The sequence below is a fragment of the Felis catus genome, chromosome A2 (assembly GCF_018350175.1).
Source record: "Felis catus isolate Fca126 chromosome A2, F.catus_Fca126_mat1.0, whole genome shotgun sequence".
NCBI classification, from domain to species: domain Eukaryota; kingdom Metazoa; phylum Chordata; class Mammalia; order Carnivora; family Felidae; genus Felis; species Felis catus.
The window spans coordinates 96656618-96681832 of record NC_058369.1 but is presented as its reverse complement, the minus strand read 5'-3'; the positions used below and the strand labels follow the sequence as shown (position 1 = coordinate 96681832).

The following is a 25215-nucleotide window of genomic DNA, read 5'->3' as shown; positions in this document are numbered from 1 at the left end:
AGAAAGAAAGGGTGTGCCTGGATGGCTCAGTGGGTCAAGCATCCGACTTCAGCTTGGGTCATGATCTCATGGTTCACAAGATCAGGTCCTGCCTTGGGCTCTGTGCTGACAGCTCAGAGCCTGGAGCCTGCTTTGTATTCTGTACCATCCTCTCTCTCTGCCCCTCCCCTGCTCGCTCTCTCTCTCTCTTTTTTTCTCTCTCTCCCTCAAAAATAAACATTCAGGAAAAAATGAGGATGTTGTGGGGTGCCTGGGTGGCTCAGTCAGCTAAGTGTCCGACTTTTGATTTTGGCTCAGGTCTTAATCCCAGGGTACTGGGATCAAGCCCTTCCTTGGGCTCTCTGCTGAGCATGAAGCCTACTTGAGATTCTCTCTCTCTCCCTCTGCCCCTCTCCCCTGTTCTCTCTCTCTCTCTAAAATAAAAAAATATATTTAAAAAATAAAATGAGGATGTTGAAGCAAAGAGCTTTTAATTAGGATTCTAGCAACATGGTAGTCTGAACTAAGGAGTCTCTTCTCAATTGCAAACACACAGAAGTGCTACATAACATTTAAAAATGTATATCATGGCTCAAGGTAAAGGCGTGGAAATTTCCAGGTGCCAGAAAATAGGAAGAAACCTGCAGATGTAGCAGTGAGTGCATGGGCCCAAACAACTCAGGCAGGCAGGATGCTGGGAGCCAGGGCCTCGCATTAGCAGAACTCCATCCCCCCAAGTCCTCCAGGCCCTCATTCTCTCTTAAACCCACATTAATCAAGCTTTCATTCCCAGTATATCCTTTCAGTATTGCCTCTTGTATGTCAAATGGGCTTCTAAAATGAACATATCCAAAACTGACTCCCAATTTGCACCCCCCCACCAAAAGTCTATTCTCCTCAGTCTTCCCCATGGTTAATTTATTAGTTGCCCATTAACAAATGACATCCAGGGGCGCCTGGGTGGCGCAGTCGGTTAAGCGTCCGACTTCAGCCAGGTCACGACCTCGCGGTCCGTGAGCTCGAGCCCCGCGTCGGGCTCTGTGCTGACAGCTCAGAGCCTGGAGCCTGTTTCAGATTCTGTGTCTCCCTCTCTCTCTGCCCCTCCCCCATTCATGCTCTGTCTCTCTCTGTCCCAAAAATAAATAAACGTTGAAAAAAAAAAAAAAAACAAATGACATCCATTCTTCCAGTTGATCATATCAACAACCTTGGACTCATTCTTGACTCTTCTTTGTTTCTTGTATTTCACCCCAATGTGCCATCAAATCCTGTTAGCATCACCAGCCTTTCTCACAATACCTTTTACTACCATACTGGTCTACAGTACAAATATCTCTTGCCTACTTTATTGCAGTCACCTCCTAAGTGGTCTCCCTGCTCCTGCTCTTGCCCCTATCTCAGTCTTTTCTCACAGCTGCTAGAGTATATGTAGAAGAAGGAGAAGGAGGAGAAGGAGAAGGAGGAAGAGGGAGGAGCAGGAAGAGGAGAAGGAGGAAGTCAAGAAGAAGGAGAAATATCATATCCCTGTCTGCTCACAAAACTCCAGTTTAATCCCTCTCACTCGGAAAAAGTGCCAAAGTGCTTGCTGTGACCATGAGACACCACCTGATCTGGCCCCAACCACCTTGCTGACCTCATGTCCTACCACACTCCTCCTCCACTCTGTTCCCTCTGCTCCTGCCTCTTGCTGTTCCTCAAACACACACCAGGTTCCTGTTTCTGGGCAAGAATTATTGATCATAACTGGTAATGGCTTCATGCCACTCTTCTTGGGATATTTCCATGTGACAAGGCTTTGGCTAAAGGCTAAAACTTCCAATAATAGACTAGAAGCCATTTCAGAAGACTTTGGAGGGAGATTCTGAGGAGGAAGTAGCCCCTCAATGTTTCTTGAATCACATAGTTTCATTATGATATAATATGAATCAAACACAGTTTCATAATTCTAGAGGTGTCATTGGACTTTAGAACTAATAATCTTTCCCAGTTCTCCTTTTCTCAGTCAAAGATAATAACTTCTGCTTTTCCTTCAATCAACTCAATCAACACTCAATCACTCAATCAACATAGTCTTTGGGTGGGGTTTTTAAAATTGCAGAAGGTTTGAGAGACAAATATTTACCTCTCCAGGTAACAGGTACTAGAATGGTCAGTACCTAGAAGCCTCTCTCCTTTGTAAGCATTATCACCTAATCAGGTTTTCTCTGTATTGCCCCTTAGATTGTGAAATGTGGCTCAGGATCATTACAACTTTCCTTTCCTTCACAGCAGGCGCTTGCTTGGGGCTGAAAGTGACAGTGCCATCACGCACCGTTCATGGCATCAGGGGTCAGGCCCTCTACCTCCCCGTGCACTATGGATTCCACACTCCGGCATCAGACATCCAGATCATATGGCTGTTTGAGAGACCCCACACAATGCCCAAATATTTACTGGGCTCTGTGAATGAGTCTGTGGTTCCCGACTTGGAATACCAACACAAGTTCACCATGATGCCACCCAATGCATCTCTGCTCATCAACCCACTGCAGTTCACTGATGAAGGCAATTACATCGTGAAGGTCAACATTCAGGGAAATGGAACTCTCTCAGCCAGTCAGAAGATACAAGTCACCGTTGATGGTGAGTCCACTATCAGTGATGTGGGCAGCTGGGTAGCATGGCAGTTAGTAACAGCTCAGGAGATTAGACCATGTGGGCTTTAGGTCCTGGCTCTGTAACTTTGGGCAATTAATTAACCCCCAAGGCCTCAGTGTTTCAGGTACAAATTACATTATCTGTCTCATGAGGCACATGTAAAGTATACGCATGTGAAATATATACACAGTGCCCAACTAAAGGTAATCAAGGAATGAGTAGAACTTATTATTTGTTTGCCTGGAAACTATCAAGGATAAAGTCACTGATATAATAATATGGAGGAAATTTTATTTTCTCAGTATCAGAACACGCTCTAGGAAGAGCCCTCTTTGTCACATGAACATTCTATTTTGGCACACAGTTTGCGGGAGGATGAGACTTGCTCACGGACCATACTTAAGGAACAATAGAAATTGCTGGAAATAATCCTCTGAGGGAATGTAGAATCAGCTAAATTTCACACATTTATTTTCCTTAATGAGGTATATAAGTAGAGTACCTCAAATATACGGTGTCCAAATCACGGCTTCTGATGTCTCTCCTTAAACCTGATTGTTTAACAGGTTAGTATTTAAAATGCCCTCCATTTTAGTAAGTACTAACTCCATTCTGTCAGTTGCTCAGGACAAAACTTTGCATCACCATTGACCCCCTCTTTCTCTCGTATCCCACATCTAGGCAAGAAGTTAATAACTCTGTAGGCTTTACCTTCAAAATGTAGAGTTCAGTTACTTCTTATCACCCCCTCTCCCACCCCTTTCAACCGCACCACCAGCTCTGACCTGGACTATCCCTAATAGCCTGGTACCTGATCTCTCTGCCTACACTCCAGCCTCCTGACACTTAAAATCCTCCCATGGTTTTCTGTCTCAATTAGAATAAGAGCCAAAGTACTAACAACGTCCTACAGGGCCCACATGACTACCCACCCCCCGCCCCCGCAGCATACCCAACATCTCTGATTCCATTTCCTACCTCCCTTCCCCCTCACTCACTCTGTTCTGACCACACTGGCCTCAGAGCTCTTCCTATCACAGGACAAACATTTTGTAGATGTCAGGGCCTTAGTACTTGCTATTTGATCTACTTAGATTGCTTTTCTCTTAGATAATAGCATGGTTCCCTCCTCTATTTCCTTTAGGTCCCAGCCAAAATGTCACTTTATCTGTGAAGGTTTTCCTGACCACCTTATAGAAAGTATAAGAGAGAGAGAGAGAGAGAGAGAGAGAGAGAGAGACTATCTATCTTGAGTTCTGCTTTATTCTTTTCATAGCACTTATTTCCACCTAGATTTTATTTGATTATTATTTCTCTCCTTCCCCTAGAACATGAGGTCCATGGGAACAGGGACCTTTTATTGTTTACAGCTTTGTCCTCAGTACCAAAAAACTGATACTGGCCATTAGTAGGCACTCAGTAAGTGTGCATGGGGTAAATGAGTGGAGACCAGAGAGACTGCAAGGAAGCAAAGGCACAGGATGTGAAAGCAGATGCCTACAGAGCAACTATGAAAAGAGAAAAGGGAGACAATGTTCATGAAATTCTCCTGAGTAGTATCCTATCTCTCCCTAAAACTTAATGGAATATCCATTACTTTTTAATATATAGTAAATTAGATCTGTTTAGGGAAATGCAACTAAAAAAATCATATCAGGGGTTTAGGGTCTATCTATGTAAAAAAATCTTCCCAGGAAACTTCCACATCTGAGTCACACTCTTTAAGGCAGGTGTTATGATCACAGTCTATTCTGATTGGTTCTCCCCATATAAGACCTTGACATTACTTATTTGACTTATGCCATACCACATCTATTTCCACACAGAGAGATAAGCTTTTCCTAAGTAATAGATATACACAACTCATTTTTCTTTTTTAATCATAATAATGTAAAGAAAAGCTATTCCATCCACATCCTTTGTTCTTACCAGGAACTATAAAAGATTAAACTGGGGGCACCTGGGTGGCTCACTTGGTTGAGCATCTGACTCTTGATTTCAGTGCAAGTCATGATCCCAGGGTCATAGGATTGAGCCCCAAATTGGGCTGTGCACTGGGTGTGGAACCTGATTAGGATTCTCTGCCTCTTTCCCTCTGCCCCTCTCCCTTGCTCACTTGCTCTCTAAAATAAAAGCAAAAATAATAAAAAGTTTAAATTGAATGGACAAATTCGGTTGTCCTCATCTTAAGAAAGGCTAGAGGCTTCAGAGCTACTCGGGTCCCCTGCAAACTGTTTCAACCACCTTTCTCCTTATTTTTCATTTTCTCCTATATTCTCTAGGCTGAAGGATTGGGTCTGTCTGTTTTCTACTGCACATTTCTCTGTATAGAAAAATGTGAGCATGAGTCAAGAGAAATTTACCTGCAGAGATGCATCAACCCCAATTTAAAGCTTGATAGCAAATTGAAATCTAAACATTAGAGTCAATCATTTCTCACTTATATACCATCTCATTCTCTCTGTGTCCTGTGATGATGCATGGAAGATTATGAAATGCATATCTCTCCAAAATGCAGAAGAGAAACACAACCAGATATGCAGCTCTCTTCATGTTGTCACTGACTGCTGTGTAACTGGGCAAGTCACTGTCCTTTATCAAACAGAACCAACAACCTCAAAGATTAGTGAAATTTACTGAAAGTATTTGTGGATACTTATATAATTCCAACCTTTACCCAACAATTCTAGAGTGAAAACCAAGGGAGGAAACATTTGCTCATTCTTGGAAATGTGTTCATTTGACAAATAGTACTATGTACCAGATTCATGACATGAAACTATTTTCCTATGACTTGAAGTTCCAACAGGAATCACTATTGAATTTGTCTTTTATGTCTCTAATGGGATGTAATTGCAATAACACATTTTATCCTATTTTCAAACTGAGTCAGTGTTGAAATGTAGGCTTTGGTTTTGGTAAAGTGGCTAACATAATGTTGCAATTCCACAGCAGTTAAAACATAATTAGTTCACTCACAAAGGAAGAAAAGTAAGTGGTGAATATGTGATTCTCTAAAACTTTCCCTCAATATTTCACAAGTATAATGTATCTGAGCTTTATATTTTCAGATAGTGGATAAAGATTTAGGTTCATCTATCCCAACCAGCTGCTCTTGAGATATTAGAACAAACCAAAAAGAGGGAAATGTCTTGTTAAAATTTGCCTGTGAGAGTATATATACCTTTATGGTGTTGGAGACAGTACAATGCACAGGAAATAAGGAAGCTGGTGTTCTCTACACTAACTGCATTATCTATAAAGTAAAGGTTTTCGTTAGAAAATCCTTGAAAAGTACATTCTAGAATTTGGTTATTTCTGGTATAAATGATATTTTTGTATTTTATCACTTTACATTTTTCCATTAGTTTTTTATTCTTCTTTATCTTCTGAACTGTCCACATCTACAAAATGTAAAATTTTAGATTCATTTCCCCAGGATTTGGTATTTGAAAGACCACACAGATTTGTATTATAATTCTGTGGTGGCAAAAATCACTTTTGTCTCTTTTGATATTGCAGATCCTGTCACAAAGCCAGTGGTACAGATTCAGCCTTCCTCTGGGGCTGTGGAGTATGTGGGGAACATGACCCTGACATGCCTCGTGGAAGAGGGCACCCGGGTGGCTTACCAGTGGCTAAAAAACAAAAGACCTGTCCGTACCAGCTCTACCACCTCCTTTTCTCTCCAAAACAACACGCTTCATATTGCTCCAGTGACCAAAGAAGACATCGGGAATTACACTTGCCTGGTGAAGAATCCTGTCAGTGAGATGGAAAGTGACATCACTATGCCTACCATATATTGTAAGTTTTTTAAAAATATGTACTCATGCGTTTTCTTCTGGGTAGTTTACACAAGGGTTGTCGTCACAGAGAATATCAATACCAGCTGTCATTTGTTTTTTAAGCTACTGTAATACAGTACTAGTTGTAATTACATTTCCTATACACTGCCTTGTCAGGAAATACAGCTCATAGCACAACCCTGTTTCTTGAAGTTCAGGTTGAGATACCGGCCATGGGCCTTTTAGGCTACATTTTCTGACTTAGTCCATTGTGTGACCTTACTTCCAGTGGCAAGTAGGAACCTTGATTTCAAAAACCCAGAACCATGCTGAAGGACTAATTTATCCAACCCAAGGACAAAGAACTGGTGATTATAAAGTGGGAGAGGGTGTGTTCTGTTGCTGACCACAGAAAGAATGTTCCCAGATTATGCATGGGTATTGTATCCCAGGTTATGGCTGTTCTCTCTGCCCATTTTCTCATCTCCGTTCTTAGAGGCTGGGTGCGGGAAGGATCATAGTCAGAAAAACCTGAATTATTCTGAAAGTAGGTATTAAGGTTCTCAGAGGATCAGTAATTACTTCAGATTTCAATTTCTTTGGTTCTTTTCTTCTGTCATTGTTGCTGTTATTGTTTAATCTCATATACAGAGGTAAGTTCATCAAACTCTTCAGTTTATGTCATATTATTATCCTAACCCAACCAAGATCCCTCTTTCTTTATTGTATTATTTTTCCCAGTCCCCTCTATTCCATGGCACCACCTCTAATATGTTTAATATGGCATTCTAATTTCAGCTTCACACAGAGTTTCTCAAAATCCACACTAGTGACATCTTGGGCTGGACAACTCTTTGTTGTGGGGGATGTCCTATGTATTATAGGATGTTTAACAGCATCCCTGGCCTCCCCCCCCCCACCCCCTGCAATTATGGTAACTAAAAATGTTGCTGGACATTGCTATATGTCCCCTGTGTGGGGAGGGGTACAAAAATCTCCCCTAGTTGAGAACCAATGACCTATCATATTGGGAAGCCTTCATATCAATCACTATGTAGCTTAGAGCATTAGCCACAACAGTGTAACAAAAAGAGTGAGGCATGGCAAAGGAACACTCACCCCTGTGGCAGGAGGGTGGAGGTTTCAGCTAGGTGAACCATAGGGCAGAATTAAGCGTGGTAAGTGTATCTACTTAATCTTCAAGTATATCTGTATAATAATACTAGGAGAGGCCTAAAGCCTAGTGTTTAAGTAAACAGACCTAAGTGGTAAACTGATTCTGTCATTACAGAAATTCCTTGACCTTGGGGTGCCTGGGTGGGTCAGTCGGTTGGGCATCTGACTTTGGCTCAGGTCATGATCTCATGGTTCATGGGTTCAGGCCCTGCATTGGGCTCTGTGCTCACAGCTCAGAGCCTGGAGCCTGCTTTGGAATCTGTGTCTCCCTCTCTCTCTGCCCCTCACATTCTGTCTCTCTCAAAAATAAATAAATATATTTTGAAAATTAAAAAAAAAAATTCCTTGACCTTTCTGAGATAGTTAAAACCGCCTCACCATATGGCTGTGGTTCAATTAGGTACTGTCTGAAAAATAGCCAAATACTGACACAAAGCAAGCATTCAGTAAACAGAGGCTGTTTATGTTGTCAGTTCTATTTTCTTCAATAGAAAATTGATAGAGCCCTCTTGAGGAAGTGTGTTACTAACTTTTTGGAGAAAAGCACCATATGTACCAAATGTAGGTTTTTCCAACTAGATAAAACTGAGCTCCAGCAATGGAGCAGGAAAAGCGACTGCAAGGAGAGGAGTGCAGTGGTATGATTCAGGTTTACAGTTACGTTTGCTTGAAGCAGCAAAATTAAGCCGATAAAAACAGAATCATTGAATCTTGGAACTGGAAGCTATTCCATAGTTACAGCAGAAGTGAGAAAATGTGCACAATAAAGTGTATAAAATAGAATGTCGTAGATACCATAGGGAAGTATACAAAGGACCACAGTAGCTAGGAACATGAACTCGGGAGCCAGGGCCCTAGGTTCAAATCCTGGATCTACTACCTTACCCCTCTGTTCCTCAGTTTCCTCATCCAAATAATGGTAATAATAGTAGTACCTATTTCATAGAGTTACTGTGAGGATTAAATCTGTTACTACATGTAAATTGCTTAGAACAGTGACTGGCTCATAGTAAGTACTCTGTTAGCCATTACTAGCACTACAATATTATGAGACTATAGATGAATTTCATTCAGAGAAGGAAAACATTACTTCTGGCTAGAGAGAAGGTGAAATTTGAGATGGACCTTTGGGTATGGGTATGATTGGGGCAACGGCAACGTCTGCAAAAACCATTCAAGCAATGGGGACTACAGGAAACCAAACACAAAGCAGAGGTCAAAGGTTAGGCAAATGGTCCAGTTTAGAGTGTAGGATACAGCAAGGGGCATGGTAGGCTAGATGGTCAGATAGATATGTTTGAGTTAAATCATTGAGAGCTTTGAACACTGGGTATTATTTGATAAACAATGAGGAAAAATTATTTTTTAAACAAAGGTCCAAATATAAAAAGACTAGAGAATGGTCTATAAGCTAATACTTAGACATACATATTCTAGGCTAAATCAAAAAATGTTTGCCAAAAGAGCACGTTTTCAAGTTAGATCACAAACATCATACAATTATAGAAATGGTATATATAGGAAAGAAAAAAAAGGGGAGTTAGGACATATTGACCTACAATACAGAGAGAAAAAGTCATCAGTTTTGAACTATAAAGAGTGACTACACATATCTAAGAGCAATTTGAAATTTTTTTTCTGAAAAGTATTATTCACATAGAAATAGAAAACAAACTTCATACATTGTATAATTCATTTTTGGTGTAGGGGAACCTAAGAGGATTAACTCCTAGTCCACCCTAGTCCAGAATGCATTGTCTCAAAGATTAACCATTCCCCAAATTATATTCAAAAGTGCTGAAGAAGAAGGAAATTATAGTTTTTTACCAAGAAATACCAAAATGCCACACACTCCAAGCAACTTACTTAAGATTTGTTACGGTCATTAATTATATTGTGTTTGACAATGGCATTATTTTCATGGCTGAACGTTTACAGTTTTATATAATTTTATATTCAGATAACATTGTGAAAATGTTCTGTCTGTCTTAAAGTGTAGGCTGAGAAATAGATTCACAAAGAAAGTATAAACTGTGCCTATCTGCATGACGACCATTGCATTGGAGTGAAAAATTCAGATTTCGTGTGGTCTGTTAATAAGTGTAGTCATATTCCTGACTGAAGTTTTTCTGACATGAATTAACACTTCCATTCAACTGCAAGTAGCACAGACCTAAGTACTGAAGTTATTTAAACACAGTGAAAAAAATATGAGCAGGCCAAGTATATCAAATCTAGGATTATGTAGATAAATCTTTACATTGTTTATTGCTTGGTCTAAATGGTTTACCTTCACATACAAGGTACAAAATGCAAAACCAGATATTAAACCATCCAGATATCATCTACTGAATATCAATCCCAAGGAACTTCCCATTATTCAGTGAGATGAGAGGCAGTAGGAAGTGAGCTTATGGTGGAACATTCCTTATTAACTGATGATCTGTTGTTTCAATCACATTAAATTTTAGTTAATATCATGTCATTTGGGAGAGCAGTGGAGAGCACAGTAGTGATGAGCCTGAGCTGAAAATTCAGACTGCCTCAGTTAAAGCCTTGGTTCTGCCATTGGCAGGATGTGTAAGTGATCCCATGTCCTCATCTCCTTATCTACAGTTCTCAGTGTAAGTCTAATACCTGTCTCAAGAGGGATAGGGAGGATTAGGTGAGATTTTATGAATAAAGAAGCCAGTGAGCAGCACATAGGAAGAACTCAATGATCTTAGCTTTTTTTTTCTTCCTTTTTTATTTCTTGTTTTTTTCCCTTGTGCCAAAACTATTCTGACATAATTGGAAACATGGCAGCAAGAAGTTATGGAGAGCTTGGGTAATTTAGAAGATGCCTGCAAAGAGAAAATGGAAAGAATACCTTGAGAAGAACATTTGTCTTTCCCAAACATTACCATTGGTTAACATACGTTATTTTGTTTACATGAAAATAGTTTCTTTACATCAATTCTTTCTTATATCTATCTCTTCATCTATTTGCCTACCTTTAAACTCTAGCCATAGATTTAAATGAAAAATTCCTGGGGGAAATTGCATAAACAATCACAGATACATGAAAGTATCTTTTGCATCTTTAAATACACTTTTGTTTGGCTATATCATTTACTTTAATCTGGCAAAGTAAGAACAAGATTTTTCTTTTGACATGTACAAGTTCATGCCCCAATCTCATTATTATCATAGAATATGGTGATATACCATGTGTAAAGAATAAAAATGAGGGAAAAATCATAATCCTTTCTATAAATATTAAATATTATATGCTTTAAACTCTTGAATCTTCTTTCTTATCCTGTGTTATTTTAAAGAATTAAACTATCCCCATCTGAATAAATTCAGATTTCGCAGAACATGTCTTCTATTATAGACTGAACTTCCTTCTTTACATTCTTTTAGATATAGTATATGGAAATCTCACAGAGAAATGTCAGTCATGATTAAAGACTAATGGCAGATAGTAGAAAGAAGAACATTTAGAAAATGTACATATGTATGTTCCACTCACACATTATAAAGATGAATTATGTAAATTATTTAAGAACAATTACTAGTCTTATTAAGAGGTAATTGTGAATATAGTATTATTTTCTTTCTTTCTTCATTCAAATGCAAAACTCTTCACTCAGTCAACATCTCATCTTACTGACCTTCATTCATTCTTTTATTCACTCAATCACTCATAATGTGTTTGATTCAAAAATCAAACATCATGGTCTAGTTTGTGCTAAATAATGATTACTTATTACATAACATATAGAAACACAACCCAGACTCATTAATTTTTAAATTTTTCTTTCTGTTGCTATTTTAGCCCATTTTATTGTTTGTTTTTGTTTGTATTGGTTTGATTTGGGGTTACAGTAATTAAATAAAATATATAATGGAAATATTGGTCATTTATCCTTTCTGTTGATGTGGCACCCTTATTTTTGCAGTCTATATCATTTTATGAAAACTGGGAATGTGTGCCTTGGTTGATGTTCCCACTTCCCTTTCTTCACTTGGTTGCACCCTCCTCTTCCTTCACAGTATCATCTTCCCCAGAAAGGCTCATCTGCCCTTGCCTTGTCTCACCTCTTCAGAGTCGCAAAGAGGTTTGCTGTACTCCTGTAGCACCATCTTTCCTGGCACTCACTGCACTGGAGTCTTTCTGCTCATAAGCACCCCAATCCCAAGTAGGAGCTCTGCGTTATTCATCTCAATACTCCCTGACACAGATTAAGATTAACCAACTCAATACGAGTTTCTTGAACTTGACTAAAATGGAACAGCTTTCCTCATATCCCTTTCAAATTACAGGGTTACTTGAGGATGCTGTAATAAGGCTAAATTCCCATAATAAGATAACAGCTTCTCAATTATAGTGCTTTGGCCTTTCATTTTGTTTTTTTTGTTGTTGTTGTTTTTTTGTGTGTTTGTTTCTGATCTTTAGAAAAGTTCCTCAATAAAAATGTCATATTGCAAAATTCTCCCATGGAGGTCTACATCATAACTTAGAATTTCAGTATGAATCTACTACTCTGTTTTCTTAAGGCACTGTTTCTATGACAGCTTCCTTCATGAAAGCAGGAGTTATTTTTTTATTTTAGCAGAAAAAGTATAACAGAACCTGTCAAGATTGGCCATGTATGTATGAGGTCATGATGTCATAACCTGGTATTGGATTTGGTGGAATATAACGTCAAGTCAGTAATTCAGACAAATACCTACTTGTAGTTCATGAAATGTCTATGCCCTCCAGCTCTGTTGTGAATAATAACCCAGTAACCACTGTATTTTGTGTGCAACATATGGCACGGCTGCAGGGAAGTACTCTAAGTGATAAAAATTAAAGGGAAAAAAAAAAAGGTCATTCACTGTAAATACTTACCATCTGCTCCCCAAGCAGGGTGGCAAGCAGCATCATGATGGAAATTTAGGTACTGTTCCCGCCCAGTCATAAATTGTGAAAAAGAACAGATGATATGTGATTTTATAAGTCACTTAGTAAACAGCCATTTCTGAGGCAAAGGGTTTAATTCTACTGGGAGTTCTCTGCCACAGGCAAGAAACTAAACCATAATCCAAAGTCAAAATAGAATTATCCTTCTTTCATTTTCAATGTCAGAGGCCACACTGGTTGAATCACTCCAAATGTCTTCAATTGGATTGCCCATTCTGATGAATAATGTATTAGGCTACACCTCACAGTAAAAGATGGACAGACTGAAGTGCTCAAAAGGAAATAACATCATAGTGTAGTAAGAAAAAACATTCTAAGAGTGAAGAGTGCAGAGTGCAAGAGAAAGAAAGAAAGAAAGAAAGAAAGAAAGAAAGAAAGAAAGAAAGAAAGGCAATCTGTGTGTGTGTGTGTGTGTGTGTGTGTGTGTGTGTGTGTGTGTGAGAGAGAGAGAGAGAGAGAGAGAGAGAGAGAAGTATAGAGGATTTAAAGATCGGGGTGCTTTGGGTGGCTCAGTCACTTAAGCGTCTGACTCTTAATCTCAGCTCAGGTCATGATCTCATGGGTTCATGAGTTTGAACCCCCAGCTCTGCACACAGACAGCATGGAACCTGCTTGGGATTCTGTCTCTGCCCCCCCCCTCAAAATAAATAAATAAACTTTAAAAAATTAAAAAAAGAAGATTTAAAAATCATACACTGAAATATGGATATTCATTCTTTGAATGGTAAAATTACAAATAAGTTTTCTTTCCATCTTCATGATTCTCTGAATTTTAGGGTTTTATGCAATGAACATATATTTCTTGTATAATCAGATAAAATATGTTACATTTTAATAAATCATATCAGAAGAAAGGAATTTAAATGGTTCAAGGTATTAGATTCCAGGAACTGGAAGAAATGTTTGTATGGGGGCTGAAAGAGTTTGAGGGATTTTGAGGCTAACTCTGAAGAGTCAGATATAGCATTTAATTAAGGCAGAGGAGAAAAGTTTATGCCAATCATGAAACCCAACAAATGAGGAAGTAGCAAAATCAAAATATACATGCATACAGGAAAGATATGCTAAGATTCCTTTCTTTATAAGCATATTTTATTTGAAAGTAGAGCAATATTATTAAATTAGGTAATCAACCTTATTCACCACTTGGCTCTGACAGTGGACTTCCTTTACATATTGAGTCCACTCTACAAAATGAAAGAATTACTATTTTTTTTTAATTTTTTATAATGTTTTTATTTATTTTTGTGACAGAGAGAGACAGAGCATGAGCAGGGGAGGGGCAGAGAGAGAGGGAGACACAGAATCGGAAGCAGGCTCCAGGCTCTGAGCTGTCAGCACACAGCCCGATGCGGGGCTTGAACCCACAGACTGTGAGATCATGACCTGAGCCGAAGTCGGATGCTTAACTGACTGAGCCACCCAGGCGCCCCAAGAATTACTATTTTTGAGAATACTCCATTATGTGGCAGGATCCTAAGGCAATTCCAATTGAGGAGTTCTCAAAAAGTTTCGAGTAACATCAGCACACTGAAAAGATTATCACTCATTTTTATGTGTGTCAAATTATCAAGCAATTTGTTTTTATAGTCACATTCTATAAACTCTGAAAGCCAGTGAAAACAGAGACTTAAACTGAATGGCTGTATTTTTATGACCACACTTCTCTTCTTTATCACAGCTCACAGAAAAGCTCTTCAGACTTTAGTTTTTGTGCACAGACTTGGGTCTCTTGCTGTTCCAACCTTAGTTGTTTCCTTCCCTTGGTTTCCTACAATATGAAGCATAACCAATACCCACCAGTTGGTGGTCTTTGCTTCTTTAATGTTCTATCAATGCTGACAATGTAAGGGGATGCTGTTGCTGCACTGAGCCCGGGAGAATAGCCACAGGGCTATCACACCTCAGATTGCCCCCGCAATGCCTACAACAATATTATGCACACAGTAACATATCAATGCCTAGAACAATATTAGGCACACAGTAACATCTCAATATTGATTTTGGTCGAGTGAGTGAAAACAACTTTTCATTTCCGTTATACAACCTACATTTAGCGGAATTCAGAATAAAAGGGTTCCATTTAGCACACACTTCTGAAAGAGTGGTTTCCCCCCTGAGACTGTATCATAGCCTGAAATGACAGGGTTCTAGTACAGCTAGTACAGTTACAGGAAAGGGTATTCATTTCTCTTCACTTTAATTATTCATCTCCTGTTCATGATTACTTCAAATTTGAAGATACTTCTATGTTCGCTTCCTGAAATCAGGATCATCTCATATAGTGTGTGTATATATATATATATATATATATATATATATATATATAAACCTGTAAGTTTCCTTCAGATGTCTGTGTCTTTAGGAAGCAAGTATGTGTAAAGTGCATGTTTCCTAGCTAAATATAATTTATTGTTTTGCATCTTCAGTTCCTGTTTTATCTTAGGAAATGTGTTTCTCCAATGATAGATTGGTCAGAAAATGCTGACATAATAGAGAACCACTCTGGGAATCCGCAAATTTGAGGTTGGCTTGTCAGTATCCAAAATAGCTTTAGCATATCATTAATCACTCAAAGGTATTTCAAAGGTAGAAAGAACTTTGTCAACCATTCATCCAGTCAGTGTTTCATAGTAAAGGTGAAAAAAGTGAGATCTAAAAGTTTAAATGACTTCTGAAGAACATGTAACTAACAATTGACAAAATCGGGATTAAATATAGTGATAACTGATAATGACTACTGTATAATCATTACATCATATTATTCCATACAATGAGAGATGAATAGTCAGTACATTTTTTAAAAAAAATCAGAACCTTGGGGCACCTGGCTGACTCTTCGGTTGAGCGACTGACTCTTGGTTTCGGTGCAGGTCACTATTGGTGAGATTGAGCCCAGCATCAGGCTCTGTACTGGCATCATGGAGCCTGCTTGGGATTCTATCTCCCTCTACCTCTGCTTCTCCCCTGCTTGCACTTTCTCTCTCTCTCTATCTAAATAAATAAATATTGAAAAAAAAGTCAGAACTCTGAGACTAGGTTATTACTGAGCAAACCACCCACAGCCTTTTCTAGTTTACCAATTCCTTGAGTGTAAGAACTGTGTCTTACACATTTTTTTTCTCTCATATATTAAATATACCATCTAACAATATCTCTCAAACAGGACTTTTTGATTTATTACTTGATTAAATGAGTACAGAATTAATATGTAATTAGATAATTACTTATTATAGAACTAATAATATAGTTATACAATAAGAAATTGTTCTGATACAGAAAATTATGCCACATACATTTTTGGGGAGGTAATGTGAATGATCAAATACATATATTACAGAATCCCAGCTCTGCTATATAATAGCTATGTGACCATGGGAAAATTAATTTTTTAAATGTTTCTTCCTTCATCTTATAATGGGAATAACATCTACCTCATGTAGTCGCTTTAAAGATTAAATGTGGTAGTCTAAGTACTTAAAGTGCCTTTATATGGAAAGTAGCCAATAAATATTGGTTATGACCAGCTGAAAAATGAACATAATCATACCTAAACCTTGAAGTTTTTAGAATAGAAGCCAGGATTTAGACTGAACAAGAAAAACTTATCTAGTTGGGAAAATTTTTAAATCTGTCTTTATTTTTGGAAGAAAGCAATGGGAAATGTGTCTTTATCTGCAGCCATTCTGGTGCCATAGAAATAGCAAAATGCTACAAGAATATTGCAGTAAGGACAAACACCATGGGATATCCATGACTAAATAGTTTACTGATGCTCAATGAATATTTGTTAATAATAATAAAGAGATTATTTTTCCAAATAGAATTCTAAGCTTAGTTTGCAGGGAGGAGTATTTAAAATTCTTTAACTGCTAATGGGACACTTCTGTATCTATTTGCACAAATTTGTGCTCCATATGAAACTATGTATTTTATAAATATTTGCATGGCTTATCCTAGAATTGAGAATAAAAACAGATAATACTCAAAATATGGCTGTCAATGAGAAAATAATGGCCATAATCTGTTTTTCAAAGTGCTTTCAAGTGCAACTCTGTTTTAAGAAAGATGGAACTTGTCTAACATGATTGTAGACGTACCAATACTCAAAACTTAGCATGACAGTTATGATGGCAGTGTCTCTGAAATTACACACTAAGTTTCAAGCCTTTCACTATATCAGATAAGTTCAATCACACCTCAAATAATTTCCATTTTTGTGGATATCAGAATAACACATTTTTAGGTCCTCATGATTTATTGGGAATCTAAATGAGGATCTATCTGCCAAGTTGAACATGAAGACTTTCATAGAAAGTAAAATGCTGCTAAGCTCTCCAAAATTCTATAACTATATTGTGATTATTTATGCCACCCCTTTATTTCCTTTTTCAATTAATGCAGATGGACCTTATGGACTTCAAGTTAATTCTGACAAAGGGCTAAAAGTAGGGGAAGTGTTTACTGTTGACACTGGAGAAGCCATCTTGTTTTACTGTTCTGCTGATTCTTACCCCCCCAACACCTACTCCTGGATCCGGAGGACTGACAATACAACATATGTCATCAAGCATGGACCTCGCTTGGAAGTTACATCTGAGAAAGTAGCCCAGAAGCCAACTGATTATGTGTGCTGTGCTTACAACAATGTAACTGGACGGCGAGATGAAGCTCATTTCACAGTCATCATCACTTCTGTAGGTAAGTGTGACATAAAAGGCAAGGATCCCAAGGAAACACAAATGCATGCTTGCCTTCTAATAGTCCAATTTTGTACCTGTGTGGAAGAGAAAGCCATTGTGGATTGTTGATAAACGCTAAGAAACTCTCTTTCCTGAGTAAACTAATCCATGGCTTCTATGAGTCAAAGAAAGAAAACCCAAAACATAATGGAGGGGGAATTCAATTGTTAACTCTCAAGGACTATGAAGAAAAAGGGAATTCAATAAATGACTCTAAATATGCATTTATGCTCTTGATTTTACAAACAGGAACATAAGAGAAGCAGTTTACTCATTTAAACTGGGTTTATATCTGCTATTGCATTAGCTCAGGTGAATAAATCTCAGTGAGTTGGAAATCCGGTTTTCCTACTATCTAATTTGACTCCTCTTCTCATTGTCTTTCATGGGCCTCCCTTCCTCTTTTATCACTTAAACACCTGCAATCTGTGGAAGTTCTCAACAAGGGTCTCAACACCTTGGAAACTACAAATTTTGTAGGTCTGTGAAATTTGACATTCTTTAGAATTAATTCTAAATTCTTCAGAAAAATCTGATTTTTCAGAAAGCTTATTGATCCACAAAAAGTTAAATATCACTGCCCAAAAATGTATGCTTGTCAAATTCCCATCCTTTTAAGGCTTCTCTTCTCTGTAATATAATTTTATTTTCCTATATGATTTCCTTCACTCCCATGGTTTCATATAACACTGGTACATCCAAAATCTATATCTTTAAAGCTCTAAAACTGTATACTCAGTTACCTTCTGATTATCTCCAATTTGAAATACCAGAGGCAGTGTATAAGTCCAACATACCAAAACTGAACCATCTTCTTTCCCCCAAATAACTATTATTTCTGTATTCCCTGTTTAAGTGAATGGCCCTGCTGTCTACCAACCTAAACCAGAAAGCTAAATGTCACTCCAGACCCCTTTCTCTTGCTTATTGCTGTGCCCAGCATCCCATCACCAAGTTTGTCCATTCTCCTTCCTACCTACCTCTTAAACCCATTTTATTCTCTCCTTATTCCTTCTCCTTCTTTCCTGAATTTCTTCTCCTCTCCCTCTCCCTTTCCTCCTCCTCATCCCCCTCTTCCACCTTGTCCTCATCCCCCACCTTTTTCTCCTTTTGCTTCTTCCTCTACTACTTCTACTGCTACTATCAAGTCCTTCCTGGACTCAGCTTTGCACATAAAGACAAGTCAGTATCCACCTGGGGAACACCTGACAGCAGGCTTGGGCAGGGATGGGTGGCTAGGGTGCCTATTAGTGGTGTAGGAACAAGTGAGCAAAAGGTAACACCAAACAATAGTTTCTCAATTGATATCTTCTCTTTCTCTGTCTTTACAGCCCTTGTGTCTACATTAGGGCCCATGATATAGAAAGAGTTAATACATTTTGTTGAATAAATGAAGCAAGAATATAATCCTTATAATTCTTAGGCTAAATGTTTTAGTATGTAGCTATTGGGCCATGCGCATCAAAATCACCTGGGGAGGTCTAATGATGTATTTTCATTAAGACACCTCAGACCTATTGGGTCAGGACCTTGAAGGTAGGATCTAGGAATCTGAATATTAAACAAGCACAAGTGTGGCAATTATGTGTTTAAGGTGTTTCTTTTTCCCCTATAGTCTTTTGAGCTTATTAAAAAGCCACCAAGAATTCTAAGACTATAACAAACTACAAATTGATAAAGAAATGCATAGTGGATAGAATCCCTCCATGATTCCTTAAAGTTGAATGTATTCATATTTGTGAAATCACCTGAATATATTGGAATTTGTATAACTGTCATGGTGAAGTTTTATTTTTTTATGTGAAGAAAATGCCACACTGTCTAGAAAAGTATTATCCAATAGAAATTTTTGCAGTGAAGGAAATATTTGATCTGCACTAGCCAGGATGGTAGCCACTACCTTCATTTGGTTTTTGAGCATTTAATTTTTTTTAATGTTTACTTTTATTTTTGAGAGAAGGAAAGACAGAGCATGAGTGGGACAGTGGCAGGGAGAGAGGGAGACACAGAATCAGAAGCAGGCTTCAGTGGCTTTTGAGCATTTAAATTTAGCTCTGCAACTGAGGAACTGAATTTATGTTATTTATTAGATATTTAAATTTTATTTTAAATTATAAATAAATTAAATAGCCACGTGTATCTGGTGGCTACCATATTGGGCAATGCAGCTCTAGAATTTTTACCTGAGTTATGTGTCATTTGGGAAGTAGATAATAATATATTTCCTTTATAGCTCCCCAAAGCGTATCTGTGTTTAGGGTGCTCTAAATCTGACGCTCATTTATTCATTATTTAGCACCTAATATTGGCCAAATACTGGGGTAGGCATTGAGAATGCCAACTAAAAAAAATCCTGCTAACAAAATGACCACAGCTTAATATACACAGCAGGCATATGAACAGCTAAGGTGCATCGTTTGCTTTCTATTTTATTAAAATTTATTAGGATTAACCAGCTCTTAACCTCAGTGGCTGACCAAAACATAATTTTAAAGCAAGCCATAATTAAGCATATAAAGTAGTTGACTAGCAATCTGGGTGTCATCTTAGACTTGTTCCTTATGCTCATTGCAAATGAAAACATAGCTCCAATATGTAGTTGTATACCACATTGACAACTTTCACACTGCCTGAACTTTCTCCATTAATATTTGGCTAAGGTATTTTCATAATATCAGAAGCCCCCAATATTTGATTAAGATCTTATTACTGATGCCCAAAGACAGCTACAGTCTTTATATCAAATAATTGTCTTTTGCAAAATATAAAAAACCTGTTTGACCTGTACAAAGACCAGGTATTTGTTATTATAGTAAATAAGAAGAGCAGGTGCTTATTTTTCAGAGGGATTCAGAGTTGTCAACATTAGTGACCTTTTTGTGGTTTTTAGAGCTATTTTTCAACTCCTATATGTCCACAGAACTTTAACTCAAACAGCAACAAATGCCAAAGAAAATGAGTAGTATTGATGTGTTTTAAGTATTTGATTTTTTTTTAAGTTTTCCAAATTAATGAATCTCCGCAATGGAGATTAAATATACACTAACCTACAGTGAAAAAATGAACATCACTTGTAACTACCATTTGAGCACTTACTGATCATACACTCTGAGAAGCAATCCATGTTAAGATCTGTAGAGAATTTTGAGGGCTAAGATACCTGCCTCTGAGATATTTTCAGAGCCAAGTTGTGTTTGGTGTAACCAGAGTCTGGTACTAAGAAAGAGATGAACGTTTTTGTTTTTAGTGAGGCACATAACATGGTGGCCAACCAAAAAGTTTCAGCAAAAAGCTGTGGAGGGCAATGGACAAAGGAGTCAAAGATGACTCCAAGATCACAAATAAGGAAAGAAAATAACAAGGTCAGGAAAGAATCAAAAGTTTTATTGGAGACTTTCAGTTGGGGAGAGGAAGGCCAGAGAAAGTGATGTTTGACTCCAGATGGTGCCTTCTACCTCGGGGCTATGATTCACATCTAATTTGAGACATTAATTGACCTTTCTGTCTCAGTGGAGATATACTACAGAAAACAGGGACAATGGGCAAGGTCACACAGCTAGTAAGTCATAAAATAATATCTGAATTCAAAGCCCTTGTTTTAATCATTATATAAACTGCCTCCCTTGACATTCTTGACTGAGAGTATCAGTAAGACTATGGTCTTTCTAGAACGCATACCACATATCCAGGATAGTGTATATTTTCTCATCACCTTAACTAACTTTGTGCTATATACAAAGAGATACTCTGGTTTGTCCATGACATGTATATGCTTTCATATTAATGAGAAATTATGAAATACCTGTAACTAAAAATAATATCTAGAATATAAGTTTCAAGGAAACAATAGCAATTAAAATAATACATTAGCATTTGTATTTGAAAAATAAATGATTTTATTTCTTTGATTAAGGACTTCCTTGAATGCAGATGTCCATGATTTACAATTTTAATGGGGTCTAAACTACTATTGTGACATGCAATATATATAAAATGAAAGTTTATGATGAGAATTCAAGTGTTCACACTTAATGAAGATATTCAAATATATAAATTATTAGAATTCCCAAGAACCACATGGCTATAATTCAGAATTTAGATATAATAGAAATGTCTTGAATTTGTATGTGATCCTGAGAAATCTATCACTTTGAGAGAGAAAGAGAACGCACGTGCGCACACGTGGGGGAGGGGCAGAGAGGGAGGAGAGAGAGAGAATCCCAAGCAGGCTCTGTACCACCAGCATGGAGCTCAATGTGGGGCTTGAACTCATAAACCATGAGATCATGACCTGAAGCAAAGTCTGACGCTTAACTGAGTCACCCAAGTGTCCCTATCATTTTTTTTATATTTATTTCTATTGTACATCATTTCATACAGAAGAGAATAGGAAAACGATCCAAAGTAGGAAAATGAATTGACTAATTTCTTCTACCTAGAAACTTCTCTCATGTTAAGATCTTAAGGAGACATATTTCACTTTGGGCCACTGGAGAAAACAGCTAAGATAGAACTACAGCCCTGACATCCAGACCCTAAGAACTTAGACATCCCCATGAGCTTTTAGCACAGAATAACTGTGTCAGTCAGGTGGAGCCATGGAAGAGTATAGAAACAGCACCCTCCCCAATATGGGGCTTTCATCTCTATAGGGACAGGAATCAGCTCTCATAATCAGCAAGCAGACTGTCTGGGAGAGATCTCAGAACTCCATTCTGATCTCGGAATGGACGAGCAGACTGGTGGCATATGGCTGCCCTATTCTGGGTGCAGTCTCTCAAACAGCAGGGCTGTGATGCCATGGAAACCACACCTCTTGCCCATATTTGCACTTAATTATGTTATTTCATTTTATTTGTTTGCCTAAGGAGGGGGCAAATAGCATTTGCAGTAGGGCTTTGGTAAATGAGTCAATCATATTTAAATAATGAAGAGAATGGCATGCTATGAGCTAAACGGTAGGAAGCTCTCTAAAAGAAAGAATGGGGCTCCTGCAAGTGTCTAGAACTACATTCAGAATTCCTATACATTCTCTGTAGCAATAGGATCAGAATTTATCTGCTGCCTTACTTTCAAGTGGGGGTTTCAGAAGTACATCTCTCCAAGACACACTTGCCTAGAACTGAGACTACAGCAACTACGCCCCTTGATTTGATCCTTGACATATTTGGCATTTTTTATTTTGTGAAAGGAAGTAAATTTCAAGTTCTGGGATGGAGAATCAGTGTCAAGAGATAGTCAGGATGCTCTAGAGGAGAAGGAGGCCTAACAGGGAATATCATTTGTTCTGAGAAAAGGGACTATGTTATTCCTCTTTTTCCAGGGAAAGGATTTGCCATAGCCAAGGTTTTGGGGTGACAGACATTGGCCACTATAGGGTGGTTCTCTGATGTAGGGCTAACAGAGCTAAAGGGAAAAGAGGCAAGAGGACAATAAGGAAGGAATCTAAAGAGATAAGGAAGTAATGGTAAAGGGACTAAGTGGGATCCTCTGAAGGACAGAATGTGCAAATTCGATCATTTTAGGAAACACAAATCAAAAAGGACAAAAAGTTAAAAATGAAGGAGACGAAAGGAGATGTCTTATCCAAATGTAAGACATCTAATCATTGTATGTTAAACTAACTGCCAGGCTTCAGAATCATGGAAGTGCCTGGCAAAGAGCTTATGTATTCAAGAGTGTAACGTCACCATTAGAATGAGAAGTACTTGGAAATAATAATTATTAGCATATTTTCAAGATTAAGGGGGTAAAAACAGCAAAGACTATACTAAAATATTTTCCTGCGGTTTTTCTCATGGTATAAAGCATGTAACAGAAGCTTGAGAAGAATAAATCAGCATTCAATACTTTTTTGAGGGGTTAGTGGAATTTTGGTGAAGACAATCTATCAAGAAGTGAAACAGCTGAAACACATCAAGTCTGGTGTTAGAAAAGGTGGAAGGTAAAAGTGATTATATAGGAGCCTACCTGCCATTACAAAACCACTCTTTGACTATAGATTAATAGGAAAAAAATGAACTTGCAGTCAGAAAAAAACCTATGTTCCAGTCTTAGTTATGACTTACTGTACCAAATATTTTAGTTTCTTGGAGACTATTTCTTTATCTGTACCTATAAATGGTACTTTAATTTTTAAAATTATTTACATTTTAGTGATATGATACATCTCTACCAAATAAATGGGAAACAAATGTACATTTGGTTTTAATTACATATGATGATTATACATTTAATTGTGCATATCTGAAAATTGGCTAGTTTTGATTTTAATATATGATCTAGAATGAAGAAATAGAAGGGAACCTGGGTGGCTCAGTTGGTTGAGCATCCGACTCCAGATTTCGGCTCAGGTCAAAATCCCCCAGGGTCGGGAAATCGAGTCCTGTGTCCGGCTCCATGCTGAGCAGGGAGCCTGCTTAAGATTCTCTCTCTCTCTCTCTCTCTCTCTCTCTCTCTCTCTCTCTCTCTCCCCACCCGTCTTCCCCTCTCAACTCTCTCTCTCAAAAAAAAAATTAATTAAATTAAACAAAGAAATAGAGAATTCACTTGCTAAAAGTGGTGCCCAAATCATATTCTATATTTAGTATTTCACCCTTATTACTTTGCTTTTCTATCCCTGCTGGTTTTTCAAGAGAGTATTCTATTTGCCTTTATCTTACTGACAATGACACAAGAGTATGGGTTCTTCCAAATTTATATTTTGGAAGTAAAACAGATTAGCTTTTGTTGAGTTTCTAAAATTCTACCTCTAGGATAATAGAGAATGTGGAAATCAATCACACAAAGAACAATAAAACCATTCAGGGATTTTGATTAGGGGAGATGTGACAGAAAAATCATGCAGAAAAAGGATTTGACTTATTAGTTATAATTTCGTTGGTAGAACTGAAGAGATTTGAGCTTAATGGTGGAAGGATTGCTGTTTCTCATATAACATTCAGGTAGAAGTGATGGAAAGAGCATAGAACTATAGTCAGACATTATTGAGTTCAACTTTGTGTATCCTGAGTGTTAGCTGTCCCATCTTTTATATGGAACTTATTCTTGTACTTTGGAGGCCAGTGGAAGTGGTAAGCAGTAAAAGTATTAATTTTAGTTAGTTTTTTTTCATCTTCAAAGTCTAAGACACAAAGAAAAAATGTATAACCAACAAGCAACTAGAGAGGAAAAGAGAAATAAAATGAAGTCCTGATTAATCCAAATGAAGATAAGAGAGACAAAAATGGAGGAAATATAGAAAAAATAATAAGATTGTAGATCTAAAACAAAATATATTAATAATTTCATTAAATATTAAGGTACTAAATATTCCAACTAAAAGACAAAAATTGTCAAACTGGATTACAAAATACTATTCAGGAGCACCTGGGTGGCTCAGTAGGTTAAACGCCTGATTTCAGCTCAGGTCACAGTCTCCTGATTTGTGAGATTGAGCCCCACATCCAGCTCTGTGCTGACAGTGTGGAGCCTACTTGGGATTCTCTCTCTCCCTCTCTCTCTCTTCCCATCCCCCACTCATACTCTCTCAATAAATAAATAAATAAACTTAAAAAATACTATTCAATGCAAAAATTACTATTTGATGATTATAAGATACACATCATATACATAAGGATACTGAAAGATTGAGAGGAAAAGGATGAACAAATAAACCATACAAATAGCCAAAAGAAAGCTGATATACCACTACTATTATCAGACAAATTATGTAAGAATTGGATAAATTTTTTGAGACAAGAAGTAATACTTTAGATTAAAAAAGTGGACATTTCATAAGAATAAAGTGGTCTCTCGAGGCACCTGGGTGGCTGTCAGTTGAGCGTCCGACTTCGGTTCAGGTCATGATCTCACAGTTTGTGGGTTTGAGCCCCACATTGGGCTCTGTGCTGATGGCTCAGAGCCTGGAGCCTGCTTCGGATTCTGTGTCTCCCTCCCTCTC

General features: G+C 37.8%; 1 protein-coding gene and 1 long non-coding RNA gene across 6 annotated transcripts in view; one reads left to right on the top strand and one right to left on the bottom strand.

The window, feature by feature from the left end:
• Positions 1–25215, top strand: part of HEPACAM2 (HEPACAM family member 2) — a 42615-nt gene that overhangs the window by 5318 nt on the left and 12082 nt on the right. For 3 of the 5 annotated variants that reach the window (XM_045052377.1, XM_045052378.1, XM_045052381.1), the window contains 3 exons: positions 2248–2601; positions 6139–6423; positions 16936–17232. In XM_045052377.1, coding sequence (XP_044908312.1) covers positions 2248–2601; positions 6139–6423; positions 16936–17232 — 936 coding nt within the window. The remainder of the gene's footprint in view (positions 1–2247; positions 2602–6138; positions 6424–16935; positions 17233–25215) is intronic. The other 2 variants (XM_045052379.1, XM_045052380.1) reach the window with 1 other exon arrangement.
• Positions 7955–25215, bottom strand: part of LOC123383875 — a 123932-nt gene continuing 106671 nt past the window's right edge. The window contains exons 7-8 of the long non-coding RNA XR_006594208.1: positions 12460–12511; positions 7955–10423 (exon numbers count right to left, since the gene is read on the bottom strand). This is a non-coding gene — a long non-coding RNA (uncharacterized LOC123383875). The remainder of the gene's footprint in view (positions 10424–12459; positions 12512–25215) is intronic.